The following is a 24,259-nucleotide window of genomic DNA, read 5'->3' as shown; positions in this document are numbered from 1 at the left end:
AGGACCCTCTGGGAGTCACTTTCCTGAAGGTGGTACTGAAGCTTTGGAAGGGTTTGGGCTATAAAGCAGGTGAATAACGCAGGAGAAAAGGGCATCTAAATAGGTCACGTAAGGCAGCAGGGAGATGAATCTCACTTAAGATAGCAGGGAGTGGAAGAAAAGACTGCAAAGGATACGGCTAGGAACTAGGAAGGCAGGGCAGGGATCTCAGGAGAGGGAGTTTCAGGAATGGAAGGGTGGTGAGCAGCACCACAACCAAGGGAAGCAGGTGCCACCACTCTGTAGTACCCTACTTTGTGCCAGGCACCGAGGAAACTGCTTCTTGGATGTGCTTCTACTTAATTCTCATATCCAAACAACAAGGCAAGCAGTTGTTTTTTTAAAATTAATTAATTATTTTTATTTTTTGCTGCATTGGGTCTTTGTTGCTGTGTGCAGGCTTTCTCTAGTTGTGGTGAGCAGGGGCTACTCTTCGTTACGGTGCACGGGCTTCTCATTGCAGTGGCTTCTCTTGTGGAGCACAGGCTCTAGATGCACAGGCTTCAGTAGTTGTGGCACATGGGCTCAGTAGTTGTGGCACGTGGGCTCAGTAGTTGTGGCTTGCAGGCTCTAGAGCACAGGCTCAGTGGTTGTGACTCATGGGCTTAGCTGCCCCACGGCATGTGGGATCTTCCCAGACTAGGGCTTGAACCCGTGTCCCCTGCATTGGCAGGCAGATTCTTAACCACTGCACCACCAGGGAAGTCCAAGGCAAGCAGTTTTACAGTTCATTTTTAATAAATTTCTATTGAGACTTTCTCTTTGACTTTTAGATTTAGGAATGGGTTTATTTCCAAGTGTTTGGAGATTTTCCTATTATCTTTCTGTTATTGATTTCTGGTTTCATTCCATTGTGATTAGAGAACACATCGTCTGCTTTCAATTCTTTTAAATTTGTTAAGTTTTATTTTATATCCCAGGATACATGTAGTCTATCTCAGTGAACATTTGTGGGCTTGAAAAGAATGTGTATTCTCTGTTGTTGTGTGAAGTGTCCTATAAATTTCAATTTGATCCTTTTGGTCGATGGTGATGTTAAGTTCTGTATCCTTCCTGATTTTTTGTCTAGTTGTCCTATCAATTGCTGAGAAAGGGGTGTTGAAGTCTGCAAATATAACTGTGGATTTGTCTATTTCTTCTTTCAGTTCTATCAGTTTTTGTTTTACATATTTTGAAGCTCTGTTGTTTGGTATATACATATTTAGGGTTTCTGTGTCTTCTTGGTAGATTAACTCTTTCATTATTATGTAATGTTCCTCTTTGTCTCTGGTAATTTTCTTTGCTGTGAAGTCTACTTATCTGATATTAATATAAGTTCTACTGCTTTCTTCTGGTTAATGTTTGCATAGTATATATATTACTATACTTTTACTTTCTTTTTTTAAAAATTATTATTTATTTTTGGCTGCATTGGGTCTTAGTTGCTGTGCGTGGGCCTTCTCTAGTTGCAGTGAGTGGGGACTACTCTTCATTGCAGTGCATGGGCTTCTCATTGCAGTGGCTTCTCTTGTTGTGGAGCATGGGCTCTAGGCACGCGGGCTTCAGTAGTTGCAGCACACGGGCCCCACAGCACACAGGCTTCAGTAGTTGCGGCACATGGGCTCAGCAGTTGCAGTACACAGGCTCTAGGGCACGCGGGCTTCAGTAGTTGCAGCTCGCAGGCTCTAGAGCACAGGCTCAGTAGTTGTGGCGCACGGGCTTAGTTGCTCTGTGGCATGTGGGATCTTCCCGGACCAGGGATCGAACCTGGGTCCCCTGTATTGGCAGGCAGATTCTTAACCACTGTGCCACCAGGGAAGTCCAAAAATAAAGATTATAAGGAAGTCTTTAAAAACAAAGATTCTTATACATTACAAAATCATTTGGCTTGAACATATTCATAAAGACTTATGTTTCTCATTTTTATGGAGATTTGTTTTTGTTTGTAATCAATTTCTGTCTGAGTTCCAGAAATGCAAAAGATACAGCACTGAGAGAAGTGGCAGCTGACAAAATTGCTGTCTTTGACCTTCTGATGCAAGTTTAGTAACTAATCTGGAAAATAATGAACTGCAATTAATGAAATCTGTAGCTATATTCGAGTGTGTTTCTCAGACAGCACATACAATAATTGAAAGAACTTCCTGCCCTCTAATTAGTTAGATTGAATTAACTTGGCATAATAGCTTTAAAAAATTTTTTTTATTGGAGTATAGTTGATTTACAATGCTGTATTAGTTTCAGGTGTACAGCAAAGTGAATCAGTTATACATATAAACACTCTTTTTTTGAGATTCTTTTCCCATAATGTGTATATGTCAGTCTCAATCTCCCTATTTATCCCTCCCCGCTGCTTATCCCCTGGTAACCATAAGTTTGTTTTCTACATTCATGACTTTACTTCTGCTTTGTAAATAAGTTCAGTTGGTATATTTAGATCATCTATATTTATAGTAATTATTCATATACTAGGGCTTACGTCTACCATTTTATTCAATGTTTTCTGTTCTTCCCTGTTTCCTGTTCTTGTTTCACTTTTCTTGCCTTCCTGCAGGTTATCTGAATGGACTTATAGAGCTTTTGAGTGTATCTCTTTGTACAGATTACTTTAGTGGTTGCTTTATGTATTATATTTATATATGTAACTTATCATGGTCTACTGGTGTCAACATTTTAGTAGTTTGAGTGAAGTGTAGAAGTTTAACTTCCATTTAGGCCCCTTTCCTTCCCCTTTAGAATGTAATTGTCTTAAATATTTCCTCTATATACATTAAGAACCACGTAAGACAATGTTATAATTTTGCTTCAAGCATCTAACCTATTTTAGAAAACTCAAGAGGAGGATAGACTTTTATGTTTATCCATATGTTTACTGTTATTCTTTCTCCATTCTTGATGTTCCAAATTTCTTTCTTTTATCACTTCTGCAGGTGACAAAGTCTCAGTTTTGTTTTATCTGAGAATACCTTCATTCCTGAAGGATATTCTCACTAGGTATAGAATTCTGAGTTGACAGTTCTTTTCTTTCAGCAATTGAAAAATGCTGCGCTACTTCCTTCTGGCCTTCATGGATAGGGAATCTGGTGTCATTCAAATTGTTTTTCCTCTGTAGGTAAAGCATTGTTTCTCTCTAGTTGCTTTCAAATTTATTCCTGTCTTTAGTTTTCTAAAGTTTGATTCTGATATGTTTTGGCATAGATTTCTTTGGGTTTATCTAATTTGAAGTTCACTCAGCTTCTTGAATCTGTAGGTTTATTATCTTTCACCAAATTTGGGAATTTTCCAACTATTATTTCCTTGAATAATTTTTTAGCTCTATATTCTCCTCTTCTCCTGGGACTCTGATGACACAAATACTGTATCTTTTGTTATTCGTCCACAGGCTCTGTTCATTTCAGTCTATTTTCTTTCTGTTGTTCAGACTGGGTAATTTCTATTGTTCTATCTTCAAGTTCACTGATTCTTTCCTCCCTTATATTCATTCTGCTATTGAGCCCATCCAGTGAGTTTTTATTTGGGTTATTGTATTTTCCAGTTCTAAAGTTTCCATTTGGATCTTCTTTCTGTCTTCTATTTCTCCACTGAGACCTTCTATTTTTTTCCCTTTGTTTCTAGTGTGTTCATAATTGCTTGTTGAAGGATTTTTATGATGGCTGCTTTAAAATCATTGTCAGCTAATTCCAATATCTGTGTCACCTTGGTATTGACATCTTTTTTTTTTTTTTTTTTTGCGGTACGCGGGCCTCTCACTGTTGTGGCCTCTCCCGTTGCGGAGCACAGGCTCCGGACATGCAGGCTCAACGGCCATGGCTCACAGGCCCAGCTGCTCCGCGGCATGTGGGATCTTCCCGGACCAGGGCACGAACTCACGTCCCCTGCATCGGCAGGCGGACTCTCAACCACTGAGCCACCAGGGAAGCTCTACCTTGAGTATTTTAAGCACTGGCTTCCCAAGTGTGTGATGTATTCTTAAACCAACGTATCTCTCATCTCTCAGGGGCAATCTTTTTTTTTTTTTTTTTTTTTTTGTGGGCCGCACCACATGTGGGATCCTAGTTCCCCGACCAGGGACTGAACCTAAGTCCCCTGTTCTGGAAGCGAGGAGTCTTAACCACTGGACCGCCAGGGAAGTCTCTCTCATGGGCATTCTTTTTTTTTTTTTTTTAACATCTTTATTGGAGTATAATTGCTTTAAAATGGTGTGTTAGTTTCTGCTTTATAACAAAGTAAATCAGCTGTACATATACATATATCCCCATATCTCCTCCCTCTTGCATCTCCCTCTCACCCTCCCTATCCCACCCCTCTAGGTAGTCACAAAGCACCGAGCTGATCTCCCTGTGCTATGCAGCTGCTTCCCACTAGCTATCTATTTTACATTTGGTAGTATATATAAGTCCATGCCATTCTCTCACTTCGTCCCAGCTTACCCTCCCCCTCCCGGTGTCCTCAAGTCCATTCTCTATGTCTTCGTCTTTATTCCTGTCCTGCCTCAGGGGCATTCTTAATTCTACATTAGTATAGCACAATAAAGTGCTCTAGTATGTCTTTAAAATGTGATTTTATTTGAAGAAATATGTTGATAATTCCAAGGTATATATCTAATTCTGTTTGTAGGGTAAATGGAAACAAATTATCATAGATGTGAACATTTTAAAAGTGAAATTTGGAATCTGTACAAGAGGATGATTTTTGTTTGTTTGTTTTGTTTTTTGCGGTACTCGGACCTCCCACCGCCGTGGCCTCTCCCGTTGCGGAGCACAGGCTCCGGACACACAGGCTCAGCGGCCATGGCTCACAGGCCCAGCCGCTCTGTGGCATGTAGGATCTTCCTGGACTGGGGCACGAACCTGTGTCCCCTGCATTGGCAGGTGGACTCTCAACCACTGCGCCACCAGGGAAGCCCAGGATGATTGTTTTGTTTAAGAAGGAAGAGAATTATATATTTTGAAGGCTTGATAATGAAGGAAGCAAGGTGGGTCATGTATAATAGAGGATAGGATCATAGCAGTACTGTGCCTAAGACATTCTAGGAAAGTTCTGTTTCCCAGAATATGGCTATCAGCCTTTCTAGTCATCTAAATCTATTGAATATTGGCATGGACCAACGAATAAATAGATGGCCAAACACAGAGAAAAGTTAGTCCTAGGATAGAGATGGAAAACATGGTTGGCAGAGCTTTCAATGACACTTATTTTTCTAGGCTGTCTCTTGTACAGAGTTAACCGCCCTCTCTCTACTTGTCTGATAAAAACATAAATGGAAAATGTAGTAAGAGCTGACACAACTGCAAGGTCACAAGACCCAGTCTTTTCTCTGTAATTTGGAATAAGTGGTTTGTTGATAAATCACTTCAGAGAAGTGGAAAAACACACTGGTACAAAACCTTCCACAATGTCTTTCAGATAACTGGCTATAAAATATAGTGTGAACCAGCAGCCCAATGACAGAGACTCAGAAGTAAGGGGAATTAATACCATGCTATGCAAGGAGAACCATTTCTCTTAACTCACCAGTCCCCAAAGGGAGCCTTCTGAAGTGGCGACAATGGTAGCAGCTCTCGGGGTGTTGTACATCAGAGCTAGTTCTCCAAAACTGCCATGGTTGTCATACTGACCAACAGAGCGGGTTTGATTATCTTTTGTTACTAAAATATCATAGGTTCCCCTGGAAATATAACAAGAAACAATTTTACTTACAACGGGCAGGTGTACATGAATAGAAGGTTGTTGTTATTGGGGAATTCCAACAGATTTTTGCTAGTATATAGAAATATAATAAATTTTTGCATTTTGACTTTGTATTCTGTGACCTTGCTAAACTCATTTATTAGTTTTAATGAGTGAACTTGGCATTTTCTAGAGGATCATGTCATCTGCAAACAAAGACAAAGCAGCTTTATTTCTTCCTTTCCAATCTGTATGCCCTTCTTCCCTCCTGTCAGTCCTTCTTTCCTCACTCCATCTTTTTCTTTTCCTTCTTTTTTCTTTGCTTTATTGCATTGGTTAGGACCTACAGTATAATATTGCATTGAAGTGGTGAGAGGAGACATGCTTGTCTGGTTCTCCATCTTAAAGGGAAAACATTCAATCTTTCACCATTAAGTATGAGGTTAGCTATAGGTTTTTTTTTATATATATAAATGCCTTTAATCAGGTTGGAGAAAAGTCCCTTCTATTCCTAGTTTGCTGAGAGTTTTTATCATGGAAAGGTGTTGAATTTTGTCAAATGCTTTTCCTGCAGGTATTGAAATGATTGTATGGGTTTTCTTTTGTAGTCTGTTGAAAACTAGGATGTAGAACTGATTAAAATAAAGAAAAAAATGATATAATTCTCTATCTATTGATTGTTAATGACTGCTAAAGAAAAATATTCAGAATGGACAAACATTTGGAGAAACAGGCACTCTCAGTACACCACTGAAGCAAATGTAAATGTTTTAAAGTTTCTGAAAGATAATTAACAACATAACAAATTCCTTAAAGAGACCTTTTGACATAGCAATTCCATTTCTAGGCATTCTGAAGGAGATAAGCAAAGATATTGGAAAATACTTAACTGCAGGGATGCTCACCAGGTAATATTTATAAGAACAAAAACCACAATTTAATCTGCTAACAATAGGGGATAGGTCAAATATATGTCTATATTCATATTATGCAGTCAATATAAATCATGACATAGAATAATATTGTATCCCATGGCAAACTACTTCAAATAGATTTTAAAAATCAAGTCAATGTATATGACCCAACATAAAAAGTATACATATATATGTAATAAAGAGTTGACTACATTTTACATGTTTGTTAACAGCTTTCAAGCCCTACCACTCCCAATCCTTCTTCCTCTTCTGTCTCACATCTGAAAAAGCTGAGAAGAAAACCTGGGTGCTCCCTTATTTGGCACTGATGGGATATTCAAACAAAACTAGAGCCTGCCCATATATAAGAGTACTCTGACCTCAGCCCCACCCTTTAACCACCGTGAAACACCAAGCCAGTCACCCCTCCCTGCTGTCTTAAGTCATTTTTGGGCCTCTTGGGAATCTGGCCTGTTCTCCCTTAAAAGCCTCATTATGTGAGTGATAAATCTTTTCATATCCTCTTAGCTGTGTGTGTGGTATGATCAGTCTCAATATCTGAACCAAATTTGGGGTAATGGATCTGACCTAACAGTAAAGCATAGGAAAAAAAAAAAAAAAAAAAGAAAGGAAGAATATACTCTGGGGATGAAATTAGGGCTAAATTACTTTCTTTCCTGTTTTTTTTTTTTTCCCTAAGTTTCCTACAAAGAGCCTCCACTTGTCTGATAAAAATCATTAGGTATCATATGTTACACAAGAAGCAAAGAATAAAGCCAATCACTCAAATATCAGGTACACAGTACCAACCCTGCTCTCAAGGGAGCTCACCACTGAATAGGTAAGCTGACCTGTATTTGACCTGGTGGACAAGGCAAAAGTAACAAGGACACGAGTGGAATACATGGAACTCAGGGTAAATTCACTTACGTGTTTTTAGTCTCTCTTCCAGGAGACACTAGCAACTTAATTTTGGGAACACCACAAATAATTTCAGGAAGCCACAAAACAGAGTCTTTCCTAACCTCTCACTTCGGTCCTCTTCCAAATAATGGGACATATTTTTCTCACTGTTGTTACCATCAAATTATGTAATAATTATCTATTTAATTATGTAATAATTGCCTACTTCTAGTCTCTCCAACTAGAAAATGAGTTTTTTGAGGTCAGGAACAATATCTTTTTAATAATTTATTAACAACCACTTTCAGTGCATGCAAAAGATAATCCCTCTCATTTACATGTGTAATAACAAATCATTCCCTTTGTAGACAGGCATTTCAACCATAAGCTATGGATATGTGAAGGTAAATGCTTATTTTCCAGACTGCAGGTACCTACTGGGATTCCTGTCTTGGTGAGGGAGCACATGGCAGAGCAAGGGGGAAAGGTGGCTGTTAGAAGTGGTGATATAACTTAAAAAAATTATTCTGTCACTACTTACAGAATTCTATGAAGGAAGCATGAGCATAATAGATAAAACAGTCTTAAAGAAGACATTATTTGTATCATCTTTACTCTTTAAATAAAACATTTCTTTCCTAACCCTAATTGTAATCATCTGTCACAGTATCAAGGGCCAAAAGGTTACCCAAGGAGTACGTTTTTTTTTTAACGTTTATTTTTTTTTAAATTAATTAATTACTTATTTATTTTTGGCTGCATTGGGTCTTCTTTGCTGCGTGCGGGCTTTCTCTAGTTGCGGCGAGCGGGAGCTCCTCTTTGTTGCGGTGCGCAGGCTTCTCATTGCGGTGGCTTCTCTTGTTGCGGAGCGCAGGCTCTAGGCGCACGGACTTCAGCAGTTGTGGCGCGTGGGCTCAGTAGTTGTGGCTCGCGGGCTCTAGGGCGCAGGCTCAGTAGTTGTGGTGCTAAGTCGGGCTTAGGTGCTCCGCGGCATGTGGGATCTTCCTGGACCAGGGCTCGAACCTGTGTCCCCTGCATTTGCGGGCGGATTCTTAACCACTGCGCCACCAGGGAAGTCCAAGTAGTACATTCTTGAACATTTTCCTGAACGAGCAAAAGGCTCGACGAGACGGGACCAGCTGAATCTAGTACAGCTACTTGATCAAAATGAAAAGACCCTTAAAAATCTTAAAAATCAGGAAAGCAATTGGAAAAAAATGAATAAGGTCTGCAGAGTAGATGAGAGTACTGTATAAAATGTTAATATCTGATTTTTACAATTGATCTCTGCTTATGTAAGAGAATATTCTATTTTTAGGAAATATACACTGAAGTATTCAGAGGTAAAAGGGCTTATACCTGCAACTTACTTTCAAACAATAAAGCTAATGTGGTACAACATAAATCTGGGGAACCCAGGTTTATAAGAATTTTTTGTACTATTTGTGTAACATTTCTATAACTCTGAAATTACTTCAAAAGAAAAAATGAAAAATAATTAATGGAAGATATTGGGTGAAGCAACATCTTATTGATCTTAAATTCTGGTGAGGGTGTTCCTTTCAGGACTGAGGAGGGGTCAGAAGGAGTCCTCCAGGTGATACTAATAGCTCAAGAAGTTAGGACACACCAGGGCGAACAGGTCAAACCCACATATTTCATGTCTCCCAACATGATTTATGCCTGGAACAGAGCCAGAAGGGGCCAGAGGTATGGAGGTTGAGGTAGTACACTCATGTGTAAAATTAGGCTAGGACTGAATGATCCAGATGACAATAAAGTGTTACGGTTATTCTTTAGAAAATCAATTCACTTGAACACTTGCAAATAACATGTTTATAAAGCATAGCTTGCACATTTCACCTAATTGTAGATAGTGGCAACCCAAGTATGGGTTGTACTGAGGACTCAGAGCAGCAGTAGATAAAGGCAGGCTGTGGACAGAGAGGGGCAAGCTTTGAGAAGCTTGTTTATGTGGCCCTAAGTCCTGTCTGGGCTGAACAAAGCATAGGGTAAAGCACTTGCCCTGAATCATGAATCTTATTAAGTATAGCCGTGCAATTGCAAAACTCCATCTCCTACCGTTCAATGACATAAAAGTTGTCCCCATCATCTCCTTGGTCAATGACATGCTCATCAACTTTGACTGTCCTTTCAAACATGGCATCGAGGACTTGAGAAAGCTGTTCCTGCAGGGAACACACAACGAGAAAAGATGGCTTCTACATTTGTGGGGGGGGGGAAACTATGCTTATCTTAGTTGGTGACTACATGGTAGATGGTAGAAGTCCCCACATCAGACTATTCCCCACACTCAAGCAGAAACCTAAGGGCTGTCTGAAACAAATGCTTTCCTGTGGCCATTCAGCTTTGCATCTCCACATATACAGCAAAGTTGCCAAATTTTCTGAGGCAGCGTTGTTTTGAAAAAACATTCTATAATTTACGCAAAAACAGGTATCTAAATCATGGTGCCTATTCTCCCAGCCGCACCCACAAGACTGTCACCTGCCTTGATGGCTCTACTATGTCAGGTATAAAGCCATGTGATGCCACCTTCCTCCAGGTGTTGATATTAACAGGATCATCAAGGCTAAAAGGCTGAGATGGCCTCACAGGTTATCTCATGGAACAGCACAACTACTACTCTGACTAGCCAAGCACATCACTTTACCTCTCTGAGACTCAGTTTCTTCATATGCAAAAAAGGGTTTAATAAATAGTTTCTAGCTCATCAACTTTTATGACTAAAGGAGAAAAATCTAAGGCAAGTACATGTCACATAACAGGTACTCAATAAACGAGATCTATTACCAGACATGTAATACTGCTACAATCATTTATATACAACACATACAATTACTTACTTACCAATATTACCTGCCATAACCAGAAGGTAACTGTACCAGTAAGTATAATGAAAACAAAACAATGCTATTAAATTCTAACAAAACAGTGGTCTCAGTCTAGGGCCAGCATCCCTCTGTCAGGGAAATCAGTGACTGTTATGGAGCACTAAATACCAGTTTCAACTCAGAGAAAGATTTTGTCTTTGGAGGAATGTGGATTGAAGATCTGACAAGGAAATAATTTTATTGCTGCATAATTCCATGTGATTTAGTGTTCTGTCAGTGTGACTGTGCTATCTAAAATAACATATCACCAAAAAGCACCTCTTTAGTTCCATAATTCCAGGTGTGCTGAATACTGTAAAAGCTGATGAATACTAAAAAGGAAGGCTTGCTACTCATGTGTCATTCACGTTAATGTGGAATGTGAGCTCAGTGTTGCCAGAAATCTCATGTTTAAATACAAGTAACAAATTAAAGTTTTCACATACAATACAGACCAAACACACACATCTATACTTGGCTGTATCTGGCCTGTGGGCTGTCCATTGGCAGCCTCATGTTTTGAGTAACTCTTCATTTTCTGGACTGGACTCTTCAGAAACATCAGTGTCATGAGATATAGAATAAGGCATGGGGGAAGCAATCTGGGTTACAGGGGACTAAAATCATACCATGACAACCAAAAGCAACATGTGACTCAGGATTGGAAAACAAAACAAAAAAGCCATAGAAAACTTTACAGGGAAAATCTTAAAAGCAGTTCATACATACTTATACATGTGCCTACGTATACACACAAGAAACAGTGTAAATGTGGCAAAATGTTAACAACTGGTCAATCTAGGTCAAGAATATAAGAATGTTCATGGTACTATTCTTTGACTTTTCTGTAAATTTGAAAATTTAAAAACAAAGGTTTGGGAAGTAAATTTTTAAAAAATGGAAACAAATATACTCACTGGAATGGCTAAAATTTGAAAAGACAGATAATATCAAATGTTGGTTAAGGATACAGAACAATTGGAAATGTCATGTATTGTTGGAAGGAATGCAAAATGGTATAACCACTCTGAAAAACAGCTGGTAGATTTTTACAATATCAAACATACCTACCCTATGACTCAGCAATTTTGCCCTCAGGTATTTTACTGAAGAGAAATGAAAAAAAAAGTTCACAAAAAGACTTGTATAAAATGTCCAGAGCATTATTCATAAGAGCTAAAAGCAAGAAATAGACCAGGTATCCATTGTCAGAAAAATGGATAAACAAACTGGTATTTTCACATAGTGGAACACTTCTCAGCAATAAAAGGGAATGAACGAACATCACCAAAACAATGACACACTGACATCATGGATCCCTTGATATGATGCTCTGAGAAGGACACAATAGAATTTCTGTGTAGTCTGGCCAAAGATGTATAACTGCATTTCAATCATGAGGAAACATCAGACAAATTCAAACTGAGGTATATTCTATAACGTAATTAACCAGTACTCTTCAAAGTGTCAAGATCATGAAATACTAGAAAGGACTGAAAACTATCGCAAATCGGAGGAGACTAAGGAGAAATAACAGCTAAGTGCAATGTGGGTTTCTGGACTGGATTATTAACTAGGAAAAAAAATTAGTGAGAAAACTGATGAAATTTGAACAAGGTTTTTAGTTTAACTAATGGTATTGTAACAATGTCATTTTCCTGGTTTTGATAATTGTACTATGGTTATGTAAGATGCTAATATTGGCGGAAGCTGGATGAGGGGTATATGGGAACTCTACTATTTTTACAACTTCTTTATGAGTCTAAAACTAGTTCAAAATAAAAAGTGAAAAAAGAAAATGGAATGTTGAACAATAAGAAAGAATCTCAAAAATATTGTGCTGAGTGAAAAGAATCTCTCACAAGAGTATATACTGTATGATTCCACTTATATGAAATTCTAGAAGGCAAAATTAATTTATGGTAGAACAAATCAAAATAGAAGTTGCCTCTGGGGGGAGGCGAGCAAGAATTGATCATGAAGGGGCATAAGGAAACTTTTTGGGGTGGTGGCAATATTCTACATCTTGATAGGGGTTTGGATTACCTAAGTGTATGCATTTGTCAAACCTAAATACACTTAAAACTCATGCATGCATTTCATTATATGCAAACTTTACATTAAAAAGCTATAAAGAAATATTGAACTATAGTTCATGATATGCATGCCAAAGTATTTAAGGGAAATATACTGAAATCTCCAATTTACTCTGAAATTATCCTAAAAAATAAGATGGGTTAATGCAGGGGCCAGCAAACAGTTGACTGTTTTTGTAAATAATGTTTTATTGGAACACAGCCATACCCTTTCATTTATGCATTGTCTATGGTTGCTTTCCTGCTACAATAATGAAGTTGAGTAGTTGTGACAGAAATATTTAATATCTGGTTCTTTAAGCAAAAGTTTGCCAACCCCTTGGTTGAGGGTAGACGGTATATCATGTGACAAGCATAGTAAAATGTTAATGTTAGAATCAAGGCAGTGGATAAATACATGTTCTGTAAAATCCTTTCCACTTTGTTGTATCTGAATATTTTCATGATAAAATGTTAGAAAAATATAATTAAATCTGAAAATTCAGTTATCATTTTTCAAGACTGAAATGGTAAAATGATGTTCTCCAGCACTAAGAAAAATCTGAATACTAGACTGACACAGCAACTTCTTTAGAACATCTGATAGTATAAAATTTACAAGGGGTTTTATTCACAGTAGATAAAGAAGCAAGTCCCCTTTCCATTGATACAGATGGGTTTTCCAGGGAAAAGAGCTGACACAGAATATTATTTCTTACAACCAGCCTTTCCTTGAACTCATGGTCCTTGTTTTATTCAGTCTCAGACTAATAAAATTCTGATTAAAGTTCTCGCTATTCCTATAACCACACAGCTACCAAACAGTATGGTTTACAGACACCAGGGATAGTTGATTCCCTTGATTGATACAACATGAATTCATGTTTGACCAGCCAGATTCCCAGAAGGCTGTGGGGTATCTTCAGAAGACATATTTGCAGGAGCTGGGTAGTAGGAGAATTCTATTTCCCATCCTTCCTGTCTCTGCACATTCTGGGATTCCCCAGCAGGCCCAGCACCTCAGCCATTCATTTGGCTTCAGCATGTGGCCATCAAAGTACAGAAGGAACAGGAAATTTGAAGCATCTCTGTCCTCAGGAGGTAGCCCTGTTTTCCATCTCCACCAAGAGAGGGAAGACAGTCACAGGCACAGATCCTGTGCTGGGGCCCTAAAGACACACACCACTCTGTGTGTGCCCCATGCCTGAGGTCTTCACTGAGAAATAATCATAAAAGGTGCCTTACACCAAAGGAGTGAGGAGCAGTCACACACTTCCAGTGGGTTAACCGCTACCGGTAGAGAGGACGCCACACTGGCATCTTTGGAGAAATTACTCTGCAGCATAAATAAAGCCCCTCCAAACTAAGCCAGGGTCATGCAAACCTGAGCATTTCCTTTTAATATGACCCAACTGCATGGTCCTCAAATGGTATTGCCTTGGAGGAAGTACCAAAGCAGTTCAGAGAAATACTAAAAGTCATCTGAAAGGCTCATTATGGATTACAGTGCTCAACACAATGCAAACGTTTGTAAGTAAGAAGAAGCTAAGGTTTTAATGCCTCATATGACTGTGGCTAACATGCTAAAAACTGTTTAAATGATGAATAGGACAAAAGCTAAAAGCCAAAAATATTTTAAAAATCAATGTTACCTGATCAAGATTTTTGAAAAGAAGAATATCTTTGCAAGCTTCCTGAAGTCTGCACCTCTGTTGATCAGTTTTAGGATGAATCACCTGCCAATCCAAATAAAACCAGGGAAAATTTTTTATTCTATTTTAAAATATTACTTAACTTACAAATTGGTATATTTCTTTCTCCTAAAAATGGGAAAAATTAAGAGCATGTTTACTATAATTTTAACTCTATACAAATACCAAGCAGTACCCTGATCGTGGACAGGAAATATGATAGGGGTGAAGAGTACCCACCCTGGACCGCCCACTGGCTGTGTGGCTGGCAGCAAGTCAGCTATCCACTGGGAGCCTCAGAGTCCCCATCCGAAAAGCAGAAGGTCACATATCATTCATTCAACAAATATTAAGCATCGACTAGGTGCCAGGCACCGTCTCAGCTCTGGGGACATAGCAGTGAACACAAGACAAAAACACCTGCTTTCACATTCAATAAATACATAAAGTATGTTAGAGTGACAAGGCTAAGGAGAAAATAAGGTAGGGAAGGGTGCGTGTATGAGTGTGCATGTGCGTGTGTGCGTCCAGATGAGGCCTGAGAAGGTGACATTTGTAAAGATCCCAAGGAACTGAGGACAACCTGAGGGAGTGAGTAATGTGGACATCTCTAAGAAGAGCACCTCAAGCAGAAGGAACAGCAAGTGAAAACAAGGTCTTATGGTTGGTTAATAGCATGTTTGAGAAAAACCAGGAGACAGGTGTGACTGATGCAGAGCGAGGGGAAAAGATCAGGAAGAGACCAGGTTTGGGGGTTAGGTGGAGGGCATTGTAGATCACAGATCTGGAACTTTTCTCTAGTGACATGGGGGCAATCTGAGGGTTCTGACAGGAAGGAAAGAGATCTAATGTTTTTAAAGGCTCATGCTGGCTCCTGAGTGAAGAACAGCCTTGAGGGAGGCAACAGAGAAAGCCAGAAAGCTACTGTGATTATCCTAGTGCTAAATGGTGGTGATTAGGACCACGGTGGTCTCCATGAAGGTGTTGAGAAGTACTGGAATTTTAAATATGTTTTGAAGACTGAGCCTATCAGATTTGCTGAAAAATTGAATGTGGGTATGAAAAAATGAGAGGAGCTGAGGGTGACCCTAAAATTTTGGACCTGAGCAACAGAAAGTTTGGAGCTGCCAAGAAGTGAGCTGGGGAAGACTGTGGGTGAAAAAGAATGTCTAAATGGAAATAGTCAGGAGCTCAGTATGAGTTGTCTATTGAAATGTAAGTGGAGATGGCAAGTAAACAACCGCTATACAAGCTAGAGTTCAAACCTCAATAGCTTAGTATTACTAGTAGTATTAGTGATATTTACAAAATTAGAATTGTCATATGGATTAAATGAGCTAATACAGGCAGTGTTTAAAACAGAACCTGGCATTTAGTAGGTGCTCAAAAACTATTACTCCTGGGCTTCCCTGGTGGCGCAGTGGTTGAGAGTCTGCCTGCCGATGCAGGGGACACGGGTTCGTGCCCTGGTCCGGGAAGATCCCACATGCTGCAGAGCGGCTGGGCCCGTGGGCCATGGCCGCTGAACCTGCGCATCCAGAGCCTGCGCTCCGCAATGGGAGAGGCCACAACAGTGAGAGGCCCGCATACCGCAAAAAAACCCCACAAAAACCAAAACAACAACTATTACTCCTATTACTAATACTACAGATATTTAATAAATGTTTATTGAACTAAAAAAAATAATTATTGCCTAGTATCACTGTTATAATTGAGAGACCCATCAAGCTCCTTCCTAAGTATTGTCTTCACCCTAAAAAAAATACATTGCTTAAATTGACCAGAAATAACAGATGTCAAAAGTGTTAAGTAATTTAAATTTGTGATATTAAAAAGTTAGTAAAAAAAGTTTTAACTTTTTAAAGTCATCAAAATTTTACAATATCTAAAATAAAAAATTCAAAAACCTACATGTCTATTATATTCACACAATGGTAGCATTTTATTATTAGAATACTTCAGAGATCTTTCATAGTCTACTCATTTTAAGGCACACTTGAAAGATCATTAAAATTTCTTTTATAACATCAATCTTTAAAAAAAGATGGTTCAAATTTGCTTTTATAAAAGTAATTTGTTAACTGTACAACAATTTAAAAACCTGAGTTTTTAAAAAAGCACCCCAAAATCAACCATAGTCCTACAACAACTACTGTTAATATCTGGGATATATCCTTCCAGGTATAAATCTTTGCACAAACAAGTAAATAAGTAAATAGGTAGACAGACGGATAGATATTTTAAAATTATTTTTTATTTTATAAAATGCTCTATAAAATGTACCTCAAATATACATCATTCCATGTCATTAAAGCCAGTCTTGTATCATCATTTCCAATTGCTGCAGATTCTCTTGACTTGAATGTACCATAATTTAGCCCTTGGCATCCCCTATTTTGGTTCATTTATGTTGCTTCCATTTTTCAATTTTACAATACTGCAATAATCTCCTTAGAAAGGACCCAACTGCTTGTTAGGGATGAATTCTCCTTCACGTAACTGTTGAGTCAGTTGGCTTGACTAAGTATAAAGCTCTGACAGCTACAGCTAGGCATCCCTCCTTACCATATCCTCAACCAATCTTGCTTTCATTCTTCTTAATAATTGTCAATCTGTTAGATAAAAGATGGCATCTTGCTGAGATTTTAATTTGTATTTATTTTAAATGTCAGCATGATTAGATGTGGTATGTAGAGGAGGAGGGGAGTGAGTGGGGACTAAAATTATTCTACCTAATACCTTTGCTGCAGTTCTTACCCTTGGATCAGTATCCTCCTCTTCCTCATCAGGGTTATAGGTCTCAGCACAGACTAAATTTGGAGAGAAAAAAATAAAGAGAAAAATAAATAAAACAGATGTGTGTTTTACTGGAAAATAGGAAGTGGACACAATTTTCTTTTATTCACTGTTTTCTAAAGCTATAATGATTTTTGTAATCCCTTCCTTCAATTAACAAATATATTAAGTACCTAGTAATGCCAGGCATTCTGTTAGTGATGAAAAGCCAGCTCTCTAGGGACTGGGAGTCCAAACAGGAGAGAGATGATAAAAAATATTATCTACTAAATTCTATGGTAGTAGCAAGGACAAGCAAGGAAGTGCTGTCTCTGCTGAGCTATGAAGCAGGGATGGAAAACCAAAAAGTACAGTATATGCAATATAAACATATGGATACGGAATTGGAGTAATTATGAAAAGAATCAATTAAAATAAAATATCTCAACATCATTATGTACATGAATAACTTAAAAGTAAGAATTTTAAACAAAGTAAATACTATGTGTCAGGTTCTGTTCTAGGTACAGTATTATATAAATCTAAAACCAACTTGATTTTCTTTGCAGGTAACCTGAGTTTGCACCAGCGGGCCACAGGACGTGTCTTTGTCGTAAAGCAAAGACTTAAAAAATATTAACTGAACAACTGTTTATAATAGCAGAATATCATAAATGATGTAAGTACCCATGTGACTCAGAAAGCTATAAGAAAGAACGAGGAAGATCCCCATAGGCTAATAAATAGTGAGTTCTAGGGGAAAAAAAGGCAGAAAAAGCAAGGTGAAGAATATACTACATAGTATGCTGTCCCTTCCATAAAGAAGGACTTCCATGATAAAGGAGAGATAAGGATTGGGGGAGGGGGACTTTCCTGGTGGTCCAGTGGTTAAGAATCCACCTTCTAATGCAGGGGACACGGGTTCAATCCCTGGTTGGGGAACCAAGATCTCACATGCAGCGGGGCAACTAAGCCTGCATGCTGCAACCACTAAGCCCGTGCACTCCAGAGCCCAAGCACCACAACTAGAGAGAAGCCCACGTGCCGCAACGAAAGATCCAGCATGCTGCAGGGAAGATCCTGTGTGCCACAACTAAGACCCAATGCAGCCAAAAAACAAGGGTGGGGGGAAGGGAATAAATATATAAATATGAATATATATACAAAAAATTTAATATATTTATTTTTTCAAAAGGAAACAAGAGAAAGATAAACTAGACAGTAATAAAATTGTTTTCTAGAAGGTAGGCAGAAACAAAAAAGAAGGGATAGGGAAGGGAATGAAACTTCTCTAAGAAAATTCTTTTATATAGTTTTGACCGTTAAGCCATGTTAAAATGTTTTATATATTTAAAAAATTAAATTGATAAGGATGGAGGGACCCTAAAACTGAATACAAAGAGAAACAAATGAACCTAACCACATATTAGGTTGATAACATAACCACAGAGAAGGAAAGGAGAATTATTTTAAGTAGCTTCTGAACATAGTACTGTAACCATCCACCCTCAGTGGGATATATTCCAACGACAAAAAAGAACTGCTATTTGCAGTGGTACAGTAATTCCAAAACTCCTCTGTGTACTACAGTTGTGAGTAAACAAATATACAGCCAGATGTTTTTCACTGGAGAAAAGGGGAATAAAATTATGGAACAGAAGAAGGGTTAGAATTGGAGATGTCAGTACAAGTCGTGATTTTAAAATCTTACCCTTAGGTGTTACAATGGTAGACACAATGAATTATCTAGTGAATAAAAAAGTTAGTGTACTCACTAACAAAACTGTTTTGCCAGGAATGATCTAGATGTGATCACTGGTGTTGCCCAGAATGCAACAAAATAAAGGCAATGATTTTTTGCATTCTATGAGCATTTTGTAGTGGACCTTTCTAATCTTCATTCCTCTTATATGCTGAATCTGCCAAATTCATTCATAAGCCTTGTATTGTTTGTTAGGGTTTATTTCTTATTTGTTAGCAGGCAAGAAATATAAGTTTCTTGACCCTATGCTCAATTCTTTTGTATGATGGCTAAAAATCTCTACATACCTATAATGAGGGGATAAGATGATACATACCACTCTCAATTTAACTCCTGATTTCTTAGAGACATTTACTCATTGCAGCCCTGGTCTAGCTTGCATCCCAGCTTCCCCTTCCTCATTGATTCTGATCTAATGGAATACCTGAGAAATGGTGACTCCCAGCATGACCTGTACACAGGACTCCCTTCCCTGCCCAGCCTACTTGTGTGGACCACGCCTTCTGTACTGTAATGCCATCAACACTCTGCCTGTCTAACAGGGACCCAGTATCCTTAAATAGATGGAGAAAAATCAGGGAGAAGGGCGTAAGAGGATAGGCACCATTCTAGTCCCTAAAACAGCATCAGGTAATGTTCTGCAGAGTGCTGCCCAGCCCCTGGTGGCACAGGCTTTTGTAGCTGAGCCAGGGAAGTGATAATGGGATGTAGATAATGACTTTCTTTCTGTCTTTCTCCAAGCCATTCCTGTTTCCACAAGGAAACAAGTTTATCTCAGATCTGTCCTAAAGATTAAGGCAGACACCTTCCTGAGTTCCTAGATGTTATTGCTGCCACTTTTCACATCTTCATGGGTATTTGGGTAGGGGGCTGAGGAAGCTGCTGTTGAGGGCAGCTAACCAGACACTATTTTAAACTGCAAACCTCTTGGTTCTTTGCACTCTTGATTAATGTTGTCATTATCAGCCCAGGTTTCTAAACCAGAAATTTGGAACTCACCATGGCTTCCTTGTTTCACCTCTTACCCAATGAATACATCAGATTCTACCTCAATATTCTCATATTTGACCTTTATTCAGTCTACTCTGCTACTACTTGGTCCAGGATTTCAAAATGTCTTCTTAGAAATACGCATTTTAAAAAACCTCATTTTGGAGACAGATGGATATATGAGTATTATTATACTAACTGTCTCTACTTTTGCATATGTATGAAAATATTCATTTAAGAAGTTGAAAATAATAAGCCTTTAATGATGAGACTGACAGGATCTTACTGATAATGACACTTAGTCTTGAGCTAGCCTATTTCCAGGCTTGCTTTTCCTCTGAGTTTGGAGGAAAGTATTTTAGCAACTTAGCTCATTTTTATATTTTTAGACAATGTAACTGAGGCAACAAATGTTATAGTTTTTAAGTCTTAAGGTACAGCACTATAATTTAAACAAAAGTAGTTATTTTCATTAAAATTATTGTTTCTATTTGTGAAAAAACATTATATCTTTATTTTTTAAACTGGTTTTCATTTTTTCCCTTTTCTTTTAAGCATCACACTCGGCTCCCTTTTCCCTCTTCCTTTGTTTACCTTCAACCCCTCTACTTCTTTCTGGTACCGATTCTGAATTACTTTTCTCATTTTCTATATAAAAAATCCATTTTTAAGTTTCTATGTGATTGTTGCCCCTTATGGTTCTACACATCAGGAAACCTGTCTCAGTGCGGGGAGTCCCAGAGTCTGTGTCATCCCCTATGCAGCCTCAAGACCTACACTGAATGTGGGGCTTCCGTGGTGGCGCAGTGGTTACGAGTCCACCTGACAATGCAGCGGCCATGGGTTTGAGCCCTGGTCCAGGAAGATCTCACATGCCACGGAGCAACTAAGCCCGTGCGCCACAACTACTGAGCCTGTGTGCCACAACTACTGAAGCCCACGCGCCTAGAGCCTGTGTTCTGCAACCAAGAGAAGTCACCACAATAAGCCTGCGCATGGCAACAAAAAGTAGCCCCCACTCGCCGCAACTAGAGAAAGCCCGCGCACAGCAAAGACCCAACGCAGCCAAAAATCATTCAATCAATCAATAAACAAATTAAAAAAAAAAAAGACCTACACTGAATGTCATGAGATGGTCAAGACCTATTGAAGATGAAGACTAAAAGAGCAGCACAGCCCCTCATTTGAGGGAATTAATTTTGCCACAGTTCTCCAGCAGATGTCACTAGTTAGTAATAGGAAACAGTACAAAGTAACAATAGATTATCCAGCAGAATTTCCTCTTCTAAATTTTAACTGGTGCTTCTTCCATCCAGAAACGTGAATCACTAAAATGTGTTTGTGAGAGAAAATCCCCTCATTTCTACAAAGAAATGAGCCCAGATCCTGGTCACAGGCATGAGGCCCTGTGCTGTCCTGCCAGTGTCCATGAAGAGTTGATATAGCCTGGGTATATTAGTCAGCTAGGGCTGCCATAACAAAATACTACAGACTGGGTGGCTTAAACAACAGAAATTTATGAAACAAAAGGGTTTTTCTTTTTTGGATGAAGGTTTTTAAAAAAATATTTATTTATTTATTTGGCTGCATTGGATCTTAGTTGCAGCACGTGGGATCTTTCATTGTGCCACGCGAGCTTCTCTCTAGTTGTGGCGCGGGTTGCACAGCGCGCCGGGCTCAGTAGTTTTGGCACGTGGGCTCTACAGTGCGTGGGCTTAGTTGCCCCATGGCATGTGGGATCTTAGCTCCCCAACCAGGGATCGAACCCGCGTCCCCTGCATTGGAAGGAGGATTCTTAACCACTGGACCACCAGTGAAGTCCCTGGATGAAGTTTTTAAATTAACAGAATCAAACTAACATTTCAAACTGAAAGACAGTTAACACTAATTTAGAACTATTTAAAGAAAACTGCCTTTAAGGAATTTATGGACTCTCTTCATTTGATGCATTTATCACTCGATGTAGAGGGACTGTTCTGCTAGAAGGATTTGGAAGGTACAGCTTTTCAATTCCAGTGATTTGCAAGGGAGAGGCAGCATCAAGGAGGGGAAAAGCTCATCTTTGAAGCTACACTCACTGGAGTCTGAGCTTAGGTCCATCTATTGCTCACTCACTATTTCTCTATGTCCCCAGTCCTTGGTCTCTTCAACGCTAAGAGGGGATAATAATACTAGAACCATGTTAAAGGGTTAATAATAGGAGGTGACATTTAAACATAGGGCTGGGCTCACAGGAGACACTCAACAACTGTTAGCTCTCCTATGCTGCTTTACTTTCCAGATTATTATTCAGTCAGACACCCTGAGTTGTTGAAGTCTCTTCTGCAGTGTTTGACACAGCACATGTCCTCACACAACTAGTTTTAGCTGAAATCCTTGGATCACATCAGGAGCCCATTCCCCAACTATCTTTCCAATTTTATTTTATCTCCTCTCCTACAGCCAGAGCAGCCAGGTCCAGTTTATCCCCCTTCAAGTTCTTAAGACATTCTTCTACCTAGAATGCATCCTTCTTGGTACTGGCCAAATAGTAACCATGTTTTTCAACTTCCAGTGCAATTTCTGCCTCCCTCCAAGAAGTGTTTCTTGATTTTTTTTCTGCCTCCAGTAATTTATCTTCCTGATTCCTCAACCCTTCCTTTGTTCCTTCCTTCTGAAGAATGTGAGTGAGCAATACACAAAGTAGCTTTGGTGAGATATGGGAGCAAAAGTCTGACTAGAATGGGCTCAAGAGAGAATAGAAGAGAAACTAGAAATATGGACAATTCTTTCAAGGGGTTTTGCTATAAAGATATGGAGAGAGAAAGGGTGGTAGCTAGAGAGGGAAGAGTGATTTTTTTAAGTTTTATTTTTAAGAATGGAGAGCCAATGATATGTTTCTTTGCTGAGAAAAATAATCCAGTTGAAGAATAAAGATTATGCAGGATAAAGAACAGGTAACTGCTGGAAGGATGAAGGGTTGAGATCTAGTGTACAGGTGGACAACTGGACTCACAGGCAGATTAAGAAGGATAGATGGGGTGGGAGCCTATGGAAATTCTCTTCTGTTACTTCTGTTTCCTTAGTTAAATTGAGAGGAAGATTATCTGACAGGAATGAGGATGGGGAGGAGGTGTTGGAGGTTTGGAGAGAGAGAAGAAACGGAAGACTTACCTAGGAGAATGGGGCGTGAAAGAAGTATAGAAACACAGTATGATTGCTGCCATCAAGAGCCTACTAGAAGTTAATGATCATGAGCTGAAATAAGATCAGTCAACAGGGCTGCGTATTTTCCCTCAACCAAGTACAGCTGTGGTGCAGACACACTAAGTGGAGAATTGGGTTTAACCACAGTGTGGTTTAGCCAAGAAAATAAAAAGGGAAAAGTGAATTGAGGGAAGGTGCCAGGGAGTCGTTATAATCACTGATCAAGAAATTTAAGGTTAGTAAAGAGGAAGCGAGAAAGTGAAAAGGAGACAGGATCAATGAGTTGTGAGAGCTGGAGTGGGACAGCAAAGGAGCTGTTAGAAGACAGCAGGCAGTGGTGGGAGACTGGGATCACTGATTGAGAATATGAAGAGTTGTAATGCTGGTCCTACCACAATACAACCATGGAAATGAGTGGCTGAAGTAGGGTGGAAGACAAGAACCTTGGAGAAGAGGATGTCAAGGAATGGAAGGACCAGACTGGAAGGATTATCTATGTGGAAATAATTAGGAACAACCAGGGGGTTATTAGAGGACAAAAACAAGGAGGGGCAGTGGCTGGTAGAATATAATGTGAGGTTTGAAGTCGAGGGTTTTAGGGAGGAGGGAGAGAGAATGGCCTGGAAGCAACAAAGAGGAACAGTAGAGATATTCACCCACCTCCTGTCAGTGTTACAAGGAAGGTGAACGAGAAATGAGCCATTTGAAAAGCCTGCAGGGCAGGCCAAGTTTCAGCTAGATCAGGAAGATGAAGACTGCACTCAGAGAATAGGCTCTGTTCTCTGAGTTTACGGATTTAGCTGAAGACTGACCAAGAGTTCCAGAGGGTATAAGAAAGGGTACATAGGGATGCTAAGGGTAGTACTTAGGAACCATGCTACCTGTGGGAACTTTATCACCTCAACTGTTGCAAGTTACTTAACCTCTGCTTTGTCCCCAAGTTTTCCTATCCATACAATGGGATAATCATAGCATGTATCTCATAGTGTTCGTCTGAGGATTATATTCAACAATACAAGGCAGCCATTTAGAAAGACCTTAAAAATGTGCACCTAGCACACAGCCTGCACTCAAAAAATGTTAGCTATTGCTAACAAGCTATTTGCTCTCTTGAATAATCATTTTGGACTCTATTAAGAATCCTTTTTTTTCACTTAACATTTGAATGATATTAAAAAGTTTTAACTCTTCAGTAAGATTATAAAAGCTAAGGGTAGGGATAATACCAAGTACTTGTCTGAGTCCTCCGTAGAGTTCAAGGACTGAACCACATTGACGGAGAGGCTACGCAGCAATTCATCTGTGACCGTCTGTGACCTCTGGAGGAGATGTCACCGCACTCTCTATTCCCCAGGCCTGTCCCACAAATGTCAAGATCTAT

The 24,259-nt window shown here is 39.2% G+C and overlaps 1 protein-coding gene across 3 annotated transcripts in view; it reads right to left on the bottom strand.

Annotated features, from left to right (window-relative positions):
• Positions 1 to 24,259, bottom strand: part of PRKAR2A (protein kinase cAMP-dependent type II regulatory subunit alpha) — a gene marked incomplete at its 5' end in the record, with an annotated part of 80,256 nt that overhangs the window by 10,447 nt on the left and 45,550 nt on the right. For 2 of the 3 annotated variants that reach the window (XM_079714039.1, XM_079714041.1), the window contains 4 exons: positions 5,533 to 5,686; positions 9,588 to 9,694; positions 14,127 to 14,210; positions 16,923 to 16,975. In XM_079714039.1, coding sequence (XP_079570165.1) covers positions 5,533 to 5,686; positions 9,588 to 9,694; positions 14,127 to 14,210; positions 16,923 to 16,975 — 398 coding nt within the window. The remainder of the gene's footprint in view (positions 1 to 5,532; positions 5,687 to 9,587; positions 9,695 to 14,126; positions 14,211 to 16,922; positions 16,976 to 24,259) is intronic. The other variant, XM_079714040.1, reaches the window with a different exon arrangement.

This window comes from Hyperoodon ampullatus (genome assembly GCF_949752795.1).
Source record: "Hyperoodon ampullatus genome assembly, chromosome: 10".
In the NCBI taxonomy this organism is placed as follows: Eukaryota; Metazoa; Chordata; class Mammalia; order Artiodactyla; family Ziphiidae; genus Hyperoodon; species Hyperoodon ampullatus.
This window is presented reverse-complemented; position numbering and strand designations above follow the sequence as displayed.